The sequence below is a fragment of the Temnothorax longispinosus genome, chromosome 9 (genome assembly GCF_030848805.1).
Source record: "Temnothorax longispinosus isolate EJ_2023e chromosome 9, Tlon_JGU_v1, whole genome shotgun sequence".
Classification (NCBI taxonomy): domain Eukaryota; kingdom Metazoa; phylum Arthropoda; class Insecta; order Hymenoptera; family Formicidae; genus Temnothorax; species Temnothorax longispinosus.
In genome coordinates, this window is record NC_092366.1 from 1,752,815 (window position 1) to 1,764,765 (window position 11,951).

General features: G+C 44.6%; 1 protein-coding gene across 1 annotated transcript; it reads left to right on the forward strand.

Moving 5' to 3' along the window:
- The first annotated feature begins 2,029 nt into the window (after positions 1-2,029).
- Positions 2,030-9,211, forward strand: LOC139819177 (cilia- and flagella-associated protein 43-like). The gene is given in 8 exon segments (XM_071788376.1): positions 2,030-2,594; positions 2,714-3,464; positions 4,249-4,841; positions 5,026-5,832; positions 6,280-6,566; positions 6,995-7,420; positions 7,581-8,899; positions 8,901-9,211. Coding segments are annotated over 8 exon segments (4,824 nt in total). The 3' UTR covers positions 8,977-9,211.
- Positions 9,212-11,951: the final 2,740 nt, after the last annotated feature.

The following is an 11,951-nucleotide window of genomic DNA, read 5'->3' on the forward strand; positions in this document are numbered from 1 at the left end:
TCAGGACCAGGTCGGAGGAGAGAAAAAGAGAGAGAGAGAGAGAGAGAGAGAAAGAGAGAGCGGAGAACGCTTGGCAAGCATCCATGGGCAGTATATCACGTGGCAAGGATAAGCTTTTGATCGGGCCTCGCTATACGGATGACTCCCTGCTGGTTGACCTCATCACGCCACGCTATGGGGGTCTTTATAAACCACCATCGACTGCGAGTATCCTAATCACCTTTTGTCTTAAGGCTGCCAAATTCTTTCTTCGAGAGAGGGAGAGAGAGACCAGCTGGACCTTTCCTGTCGAAGGCACCCGATATCCGTCGCCACCAACGAACGACGTAAATCCGAAGAAACTGCGCGAAAGCACGAACAATCGGAGCGAGTGACTGCGAACGAATTTGTAACGAGCATTTTTTTTACAATCTGAAACATAGAGATATTAAATTGAGAAGATTGCCGGTTTCAATACGTTTATATCAAATATGTATATTATACGCAAATAAAATTGAAATGAGATCGGCTAAAATTCTGAAATACAGTTATTAAAAATAAACTGCGATAACGTAGTCCAAAATCATCATCATCAACTATATAAACAAATAGATTATATTTTTAAGATAAAAATTACTTAATTAGATTTGGAGCATCAAGTGTCGTATATAAATTTTAATCTGTATAGTCAGAGCCTTCTTATTTAATGTATTTCAAAACTGTATACTTATATGAATCTCTACGTTTGTAGGCTTCCCCTAAAAAAATTGAAATTTTAATTGCTTACATTCTTCTTACGCTCCTCAGGTGCAGGTTTATTGAGCTGAATCGATAAAGTGTGAGTGTCTTGTTTCAATGGGGCTGAATTTATCTTCCGTCAAGATACTTTATATAAAGTACAGTTATACAATAAACATGAAGGATGTTACTGGAGAATAGTTGTCACTGGTTGAATTAAGCAGAGACAATAGAGGCGCAACAGTTAAACAGGTAATTCTCGGTTGAATGTTCTGCGCTTCGTCGTTAGTTGACGGAATGAATGGACATCATATTTTCCATCACTTTTAAAAGACACTTGTCTGTTACCGGCAGGTTGCGTGGATGCGGACCTTTCGTTAATTTTTCATGAAATCTTTCATTATTATATGACATAATATTGTACAAGCCTTATTTTTACGCTTCAAACGTTAATTGTATTACACATTTTGAATAACTTATGAAAACAAGTTTTTCAATTAGAGGATTGTTGAATGCAACATTTACATTTACACGTCTGACACGCGACGTCAAACATGCTTACCTTATCTCGATTTACTTTTTCGATATTAAAAAAAAAAACGATTCACCGTAGCGTTGAGCGGAATTTTCGGGTTTTTACGTTGTTGCCTTCACAATAGAGAACAATGGAAACTTTTAATTCCGTAGGAAATTAGTCTCGAACATTGCCGGAAGGCACAAGAAGTTTTGCCTCGTTCAGTCGTTCAGACGTAGCGGCGTTGAATGGCTTTGAAAAATCTAATAAAAATAACGATCACTGATTATTACCGATTCCGGTATATAATTTATATGATTTACTGAAACACATAAACGTTAAATGCGATTTTTACTCTAATTTTTATCTAATTTAAAATTACTTTTAAATTAGATAAGCAAGAAGTTAAATATAATTTACTTAAACATAAATGTTAAATGAAATTTTTAATCTAATTTTCATCTAATTTAAAATCACTTTTAAATTAGATAAGCAAAGAGTTAAATTCAATTTGAATTTAGATTTACAATTTTTATTAATCGCGTAATTCGATATTTATCATTTAATCTTATCGAATATTCGCAAAATTGTCAAGTTAACAAATCGATCACTTTGTGATCGTTTCATTGAATAATTAACAGTTATTATGCACGAGTGTTCAATATCATTCATTCAATCTGTTTGTAACTTGTTTCTCTTTTCAACTCTTGTCAAAGTGGTCTTATGATCTTCTAGGTTAGTCTTTATAATCAATTGACAATTTTATTAGTTTAGTATATTCGTGAAAAGTACGCGCAGATGAATCAAGTTACGAGTTATTTACCTTGTTGGGCACGCGGCAGCAAGATCGAGGAAATAGTTTGGATCGGCAAAGATGTGCTTGCCTGGTGCACCGGCCTGTACATTATATTCTTTCACGTCGTCAAGAAACAACAAACGTTGCACTGGTGCTGGAATAATGCGACCGGCGATGGTGCTCGTTGTATATCCGGTCACCAGTCCTCGCCGATTTTCGCCTTCTCCGAGAGATCGTTGAATCCGCGAATCTTTGTTCTCGCGTACCCCTCGATGACGAAAATCTGCGAGTGCGTTGGAGGATGCAACAGCGGCTATCTGGCGATCGCGTTCACTCCAAACGATCATCTCGTGTCGCTGGGCTCCTACCCGAATTTCCCGATGATCGTGTGGTCCTGGCGAACGGGGGAGAAGATCGCGATCGTCAACACGCTTATACGCGACGAGGTCGGTCAGGTGATCAGAATAACTCGGACGGGACGCACCGTCATCGGGCAAATGGGAAAGACCTGCGGAAAATTGTTCACTTGGGAGCTCGATGTCGTCGAGAAATTTGTTATCCTAAAAGGCATGTTATTTCTTTATTTCTTTTTTCCAAGAGAATGTTAATTCTCCCGGATCTCTAATGAACGATGTGCATCCCACAGTCAAAGGTTCTAAAATACGTAAAATATTTTAATTGCGAAGATTACGAGGTAAAACTGCCGGGAGAAGCTACGATACGCGGGATCGACTGGTGCCCGAGTACGCCGAAGGATCCGCTGCTGGCCATCACCGACGCGGACGGTCACGTATACCTAAGCAACTACGACGGTACCAACGTCCTCCGCATTGTCTTCTCGCAACGCTGCGGGATTTGCGAGGACATTGAGGTACCAGCCGTGTGCTGGTTTCGCGGTGGTATCATTCTCAGGACGACCTTCTGTCAGATCCGCTACTTCAAGAGAGAACCGACGACCGACGTCTGGCGCAAGCGATGGTACGTCAAGTCGATCGTCAAGCCCCATATCCTGGTCGCGCACCCCTCCAGGAATTGGCTTTTCTATGACACCCTCGAGGGTTACCTGATGCAAATGGTGTTCCCCGAGGACGAGGGTACCGCACCGACGGTGCATAAGTACCTGCATCACGGCGGTACGTATCGCTTCGTCGATTTCTTGTATCCTTGGTGCCATCACCTCGCGACGACGGACGATCTTAAGGAATTGACCATCCTCGAGAGCTATAGCGGCAGCGAGGTCTCCAAAGTGGAGCTCGATATGGAAGGCGGTGTATCGGCTCAAGCGTCGCATCCGGATGACCCGTTGATCGTCGTTACTAGCGATCAGGGTGAGATGACAGTTCTGGGTGTCACCGATCCGGAGCGACCAACGATCCTGGCGTACTTTCGTCTCCAGACAAATTCCTTAGATCTCATAAAGTTCTGTCATTCCGGCAAGTGAGTCTGACAATGAAATAATCTGTATATCAATTTTTTTTTAATTTACAGCACTTTAAAGTGTTGACATAAACTGTTGATGACAACAATTTGTAAGAGCCGATTTATCTCATTTTACAACAATTTTCTAATTTCATATCTTCACAAAATCGACAAAATGCGTTAATTATAATCGTAACAATTTACAAAAAAAATACACCGTTCAGTAAAATAATATTAACATAAATTGAAGACTTGTCACTGTCTGTTTTCTAACTCGGGTTAAGTGAGGTTAAATACACCAAACAGAATTTGAAACACGTGGGGAGTCCCATGCCCAGTATCGTTCATTACATTTCACGAACGTGATTCTCGTCCATTACATGGAGCGTTGATTTTCTACGTTCCCACAGGGAGCAACCGATAAGGCGCTTCTCTAAATACTTATAGCCGTATTCATAGTCCTTCAGTCCTTCCTTGAGAAACAAGGATTCCTTGTTCCTCATTCTATCTTTCATAAATTAAGGTTTCTTATAGCCGTATTCATATTATAGTTCTTCCTTGAGGAATGAAGATTCCTTTGTTCCTCATTCTACATTTCATAAACCTTCCTTGACCGATTAAGGAACCTTAAGATTTATGAAATGTAGAATGAGGAACAACGAATCCTCATTCTTCAGAAAAGGACTATGAATACGCGGCTATTACTCCTTCGCCGAGCGTATTTATACTCACGAGAACGAGAGTAGGCGCTCGCGCCGTCCCGACTAGAATTATACACCTCTCGATTTATGTTCGCCGACAGATTTCTGATCGTCGCGCAGAAGGAGACAGGCAATTGCTATTGCGTGAACCTGCGACGCGACACGCCGTGGAAGGTGGTGGCCCAGCTCCGGGCGAAGGGTCGCATCGCCGACGCGGTGCTGTATGACGAAGATACGCGCGGGAAATTAAAGGTGCTTATACTCCACGCCCAGTACGAGCCGTTCGGCTCGGTGGGTCAGCAGCTGCTCGTGTACGACGTGTCGTACCTCATCGGGGCAAGTCGACGTCTGATCAACGAGGCCATCAGCGTCGTAACGCTGCCCGCGCTCTTTTACGAGCTGTCTTACGCGCCTGGCGATCCTCGGCTGCTGATAAGCTCGCCTTACCTCGAACGGCAGTTACACACCCTGAGGCTGCGACGCGGTTTTGAGGACGCGACCTTGATGGACGCGACGCTGACGGGTCATCACACGCGACACGCTCGTGTCTTCGCCGATCGACGTTGGATCGTCACGTGCGCCTACGACGGGCTGGTCGTTATTCGCGACAGAACGGTACGGCAGATCGTCGCCGTGGTGCCGGTACATCACAGACTCGACTTGGGCAGCCGGAAGGCGGTCGTTAATCCCAACGGTAACGTGGTGGTCGCTCTTGGCCACGATGGCTCTTTGATCGCGACGCACGTTCGTCGTGAGAGCGAAAAAGTATGTGTTAGTAACAACCACATGTGATTTCTTATTTTTCTTAAAGAATAATATATTCAGTCCCTTCTTTACATTATCTTCTCTCATGAAACGGTAACGATTTCTGTTTTCAGTACAGAAGAGCAAAGCGTCACCGCTCGCGACTGAAACCAAAAGCGTCTATCCGGTGGACTATGAATGGTACGTGAAGCAAAGAGAGAAGATACTCTCGGATTACGCCTCCCTGGACCCGGCGATCCTTGCCTCGTTGACCCGAGCCAGAGTAGATTTCCCAGCAGCCGGCGAGAAAGGATTTAGAACCTGGGAAGAATGGCGGCAGAACGCACAGCTGCGAGAAGAGACAAAATTTTACGCCGCGGAGAAGGCCGCTATTGCGAAGAATCTGGATGCCTTGAAGGCCACCGTCAAGCAGCTCCTCGACGCCAACGAAACTTGTTCGGAGATGGAGAAGTTACCGGTGTCCGCGTTCGACCTGAACAGAGCAGGCCGCGATCAGAGGCTGAAGACGGCTAGAGACGAGCGCGAGGACGCCCGCATGGAGCTCGAACACGTCTGTGCCTCGATGGATCGCATAGCCGGCTGGTTGAAGGCGACCTTCTGGGATCCGCAGGTCGTGTTGGGTCGCTCGATATTCTCCTTCCGCGGCGACACGGAGGTGACGAATTATCCGCTGACCGAGGAGGATCCGTACTTCAGGGAGCACCTGCGATGGGCGCAGTTCGCCAGGGATTCGGTGCGCAGCATCGTCTATGACACCTTCCAACCGTGGCACAGCTACACGGACGAGCAATTACGGGTGGAACTGAGCAAACCCGTCCGGGTGTATCGCGAGGAGGAAAGACGCAGGATGGATTTGCTTCTGGAAGAGGAGGAGCGAGAGATCGATCCTGAGGAATTAGCGGAGCTGCGGGCGGTTGATGGTAGGATAATAAGTTTCTGTTTCTTTTTTTTACACAATGAGTGTGTGTGGATCATTACGTTAGACTTTTTTTCATTCTTAGAGCATTGCGCTTGCTAGCTTCCGACAACAATGATAATACTTTCCTGTCATTTTTTTTGCAAAAAATCAGAATTTTATGTGCCTAAATGATTCTTAAATAATGACTCTTACATTAACGCTTTCTAAACACTTGAAAAGGTTTCATTGAAAAATCTCGAATGAAAAGAGAATCTGGAGAAACATAATGGACATTTAAAGTTGTTTAAAATAAAAAGTTGCTTGATTTACCAGAATAAAAAACCTAAATTGATCATCAAGGAGATTTAAAAAAAGAAGATTCCAGTTTTACTTTGTATGAAGCTGCGAGACTTGAGACTTCCGACTTAGCTCGATTAAACCTCGCTAATCGTCTGGCGCTTGTCCGCAGGCATGACAACGCATCGGTTCGTCGAGCAATCGCCTTACTATTACTCGCAAATGGAGTCTTACGGGTTCGCGCACGTGATGCTGGACGATCGTTATCTGATGCACGATTACGGCAAGCTCCATGCCTACTTCAATGGGCTCTTCGACGACATGTACGCGGCGAAGGAGCGGGAAGCGAACGTGATACAGGAGAGGAACGAGCGGATACGTCATATAGACTCCGAGCTGAGGATAATGTTCGGCCAGGGCGTGCCGCGGGTTCCTGCTGATCCTCAGTGGCATCCCAAGGTAAACACGAGGTGCGAGTATTGCTTCTACCGAGAAGCTATAGCCTTAACTGATTTATTGCGAGAAAAACGTGCGGGAAAAACAAGTAGATAATATTCTTGTGAATGAGTTAGGGAAATTAAGTTAACTTTTCTCACGGAAAAATATACTGTGTCAATATTGGAGATAGTAGTAACAGATCTTCAAACTTATAAATTTTTATGAAAAATCCAACTATAAAAAAATGCAGCATTTATCTCTAAAAATTTATCAAATTTAATAAAATAATAAATTATTTTTCAAGAGATTACACAAATGCCAGGACGGTAAAAACTTCTAGTATACATTGGAGATTAAAATTAATTTTTTTATAAACCTTTCTGCACGATGCCGCAATTACGAGTACCTAATAACTATTGAATGCGTAAAGTAAATACAATACCGATTAGGAGAAAGCAGAGAGCATTATTCAAGTGCTCGATCACGAGGTCAAGGCGAGGCCGTACGTGTCGCCGTCGCAGCAGGAAATCCTGGACATGCAAGTAGCGGAAGCCGAACGAATCAGACAGTTGTTATTGGCCGACGATTTTCGCGAGCGCGTTCTGATGAAGATGATGGACGGCATGTTGGAGATTCGCTGGGAAGACACCATCAAAATAGAGGTGCGCAAGCCCGCGTGCATGCTGGAGAAACAGCCGGAGCAGTATACATCCGACGACATCGCGTCCGTAAAGAAGTACGAAGCGAATGTGGAGATTCTTCGGCAGGAACGTGATCGTTACAGAAGGATGCTCGAGACCGACTACGCGAAAATCAATGCACTTTTGCAGGAAGACATCGACAAGTTCGACGCCAAATTGAACGAATTCTTTCAGGTCTCTCATCTCTAACTTTTAATTATTATATTTATCCATCAAGAATTGAATTAATTATTTTTTAATAAATTATAATATTTTGTAATTATAATAATTATATTTTCTTTATCGACTGACATGGAGAATTTGTTAGATTTCTCAGAACAACTTTCATTTATAGCTAAAACTAAGAATCGAAGCGGCGATAAACCAACTGAGGCTGCGGCACGTACGCGGCCGTATGCGTAATCTGGCGCGGATTGAGGGTGTGAAGGAAGATGACAGAATGAAGCGAGAGATATCCGAGAAACGCCGATACGAAAACACGCTGGAGGAACACGCGCAGAAGCTGCACGACGTCTATCAGGATATGCTCGCGCAGCACGATGAGCTCTGCACTCGCGAGAAGACGATGGTGAAGAAGCTCCATGAATTCGCTGCATTGTCGAAGGTCAACATCGAGCTTCTCGAACGGCAGTACAAGCGAAGACCGCGGGTGTCCTTGAAGAACGTCGCTGCCAGCGACCTGCTCAATCTCGCAAAGCATCTTGTAGACCGTATCAAGCCGGCTTATTTCCCGGCCGAATGCGCGGATTACTCGAAGATCCTGGAGAGTTTAGACGCGCGACCCAGCGGATTGCCGCAGTCGGTCGACGCGAGTCACTGGGACCACCTGACGCAATCGCGTCGCCAGAAGATTAATGTCGAGTTGCAGATCAAGGCTCGACAGCTGGAGATAGCCGCAGTGGAGCGAAAGCTCGCCGTGTTTGAGAGTAAGATCGACACGTGTAAGTCGAGCGTGGCCCTCTTCAACGATCGGCTGAGGACAGCGAGGGACGAGCGGATGATGCGTGAGCAGAACGCGGAAATACAGTTGGTGCTAAAGAGAGGTCAGGTGGAGCTCGAGTTGCGGGGTGAACGGCGCGACGCGGCGAACGCCGTCTTGGTGCCGCGCGGAGAGATCGAGAGGGTCAACGAGCACGTCCGTGTCGCGGGTGCGCGCAAGCTGGACGCTCTGAAGCGCACGATCGACTTCCGCCACGAGGTGGTGTCGATCGAGTGGGAGCACCGATGCCTGAGGACAAGGTGCAAGGAGCTAAAGGAGGATCTGCACTTTATGAAGGATGTCACGGTCACCCGGGACATGCGCACCTACCTGAAGAGGAAGGCGAAGGGGCTGCGCGACGATAAAACCGCGGTGCATCTCGAGAGAGAGATCGAGACCGCGACGAAATCTTTGGACAAAGCCTTGTCCAGGGAGACGAGTAGACTGGAGAACCTCCGGCGGAAGATTGCTCGCGTGAAGAAGAAGAACGCCGAGCTCGATCGAACCATCACCGAGATGAACGTGGCGAGATGGGAATTGGAGTACCAGCGCGACGTCATCGGGGAGATGAGGCAGCGCGAGCACACGGACCGGAAGATGCGTCTTTTTAGGCAACGATCCGATCTGATCAGGAAGCTCCAAGAGAATTACACCGAGCTCCTGGCGCTGCAGACACGAATTGTTGCGGCTGCGAACGTATCCCACGTTGGAATGTTTCCGGACGTTGGACGATAAGGGCCAAGTGTGCTAGTGATCAATCGACCATTTTAGGATGTAAGAATTATAAAATTATGCTTTTATTATTTTTTTGAGGCCAATGAAAAAGAATTTAACTTGGAAATGAATTAACAACAATTTCTAGAAAAGGAAAACTTTTGAACTTTAGCTTTCTTTTTTAATAACTGCTGCAATGTTTCTGGTTCTATATTTTGCATTATTTTTTTTTATTAATATAAGTTTATATGAGCCAGTGAAAAAGGGGAAGAGAAGATGCCTGAAACAGATCCTTTCGCAGCAGTTTGTTTAAGTACACGTCAAACGTTATCTCAATCTTTGTCGAGTAATTTAATTAAGTTTATATAGATAATCACGACCCCAAGGGACTACACGTACCCCAATAACAGAGCCGTGTGCCACGCCTGTATTTTTCGCGCGCATAAACTTAGCGTAATCTCGCGATCGCTAATTTCGCAATCACGATGCGGCGGGGCCGGGGCCCACCTAAACTCCGCTAAATCACGATCAACGTGGCGGCGGGATTTTAATCGGCGACGTTTCACTACGATCTCGCAAAGGACAAGCGGCAATTTACGCCGGTCGGCATAAATCACCCGGCGACCCGATCTCGATACATAATGGGTGCCGCGCTCCGCGCGGCCTACGCTTTTTTTCACCATAAATAACAGTACTAATAGTACACCGGCGAGATGAATGATGCGGTCACGGCGACGGCGGCAGCAACGGCGGCGGCGGATCATCGGATCGCCGCAAAGTGCGCGCGTACGAATCAATTTAATCTGGGAAAATTCCAGGTGGTCCTTTTCGAAAGAAAAGACGCGAGAGGGAAAAAAAGGAAAATGGAGACTCATTCCGCGACGATTAGTGACCGCGTCGATCTGAACCGCGGCGATTTCTCGATTCGACGACGGTTCATTTTCGGAGTCCGCAGCTCCCAAAGAGGGGAGGCAGGCAGTCAGCCGTTGTTGTCCGCGACACTGTAAATATTTTCGACTTAATAGCGATTTGATTTTTATTAATGGAGGCACTCGCGCGCGCAGTCTGCGGCATTACGCGCCTCATTCTCCATCCGCGACCGTAGTAGCCGCGCGCGAAGGGAGAAAGAGCGATATCCGTGACAGTCGATCGATTAATCATCGTTCCGCCGCTGACGCGGGCACAATGCTGCCGTTGTCGTGGAAGAAGACGAAATTGGGATGCCCGCTTGTGCACCTATCGCGACGCCTGTTGTAAGACGTCCCGGCGAGGGACGCGTCGTGATGGAGCGGCGGGATTTCACGGTAAAAATAAGTCTTTTAATATACGCGAATAATATTACATTGTATCACGGCATGGCTTGCTCAACTACTTAACATTTGCTTCTATTCTATTTTATTATATCTGTATGTAATCAATATTTATAAATGACAAGAAAAGAAACGCCGTGATGCTGAGGATGATAAAGTTTAAAACAAATTTAGCATTATATTGCAACAACGTTTATAATTGTTTATGATTCACGTTTGTTGCAAACTCCAATGCAGTATTACCTATATGCGTTTAATATTTAATTAATACATGCAAACGATTGACACGATATATTTTGTTATAAAATGTTGCATAATTTTCCATTTAAATAAAATTATTGGATTTTGAATAACATGTGATGTTATTAATTGTTTTTTTTTTCTTTTCAGAATGCAGAAATATAATTCCTGACAATTTTTAAACTTACGAATAAATTCTTCACACAGTTCGTGATCTTTGTTTCATTTGAGATTGTTACTCATGCGGAATTCGCCAGTTGAAGTATATTTAGCGAAATACATCCTCTTAAAATCATTGCAAAAGTTTATTCGCACGCGCGTTCGCGCAACACCGCGGATTCGCCGCCGATTCCGGAATCTGCATCGCCGCCGAAGAAGAACGGTCGTTATCGGGAGAGCCGGCCACTCCAATCAATGCAAATCAAATCGAGACCCGCGAATACGTAGCGCGTAGTCAAATCAACCGGATGAAAGCTTCATGAATGTAAAGGACCTCTTTCCCCCCCCCTGAATGTGAACGCGAGCCAGCCAATCTGGTAATGCGTCTTTGCCTCTTCGCCCCCGATGTGTACGCCTCTCGTTCGGAGAGCAAAAAAAAATAGGGGGAAAGAAAATATCGACGCATCACGCGAAACGTCAGGTAGTCCAGCGGTGTAATAGACATCGCGTTGAATATTACACGACGTAACATGAAACGATTGTGACAATACAGGATGATGCAGGGGGGGGGGGGTGAACCGTACAACTTGTTCACCTTGGATATTTTTGCTCTGCTAATCGAATTTTTGTTATTTAGAGTAAATATAGTCTGTCGGATAACATTTTTTAGATCGAACAAATACACTGTTAAATATTAAAGGATGAAATTTTAAAGCAACACCTTGAAGTTAAATACCATTTTGTTATTTTTAACTACGATGTATATCGAAATTTATTATTTTAACACAATACAGTATTATTTTAATTCCACTGGGTTTTATTTAAATTAATGACATATTGAGTAGAAGCAGTGGCGACTTATAGGAATGGTTGGACTCAAATAAGTATAATTTGACACTACAAATTTAACAGTGTAATTTCATCATAGTCATGCCTAATTCTCCAGGCTTACCGAATAAATAATTTATTTCGCTTATTTTTAAACTTGTCGATATTAGCTCATCTTTATTAATCTGCTTTTTTTCTTTTTCTTATTATTTAAATCGTAAATACAAATAATTATAGATGTTCGCCATAAAAGTAAGAGTTGATGTTTATCTGAAGCAATTATTATTGAAGACAACGGTCGAACGGATCTTCTGCTTTATCCAAGCCGAGAACTTTGCGCTCTTCCGGGATTATACTGTGCAGCTCTGAGTCGTCGCGAGCAGATTTCCCGCAGGAATTCCTCGACTCGTAATAACCTTGCCGACATATAGAGCAGTGCAGTCAATGGTGTCGTAGAACGGATTGGACGAATTTT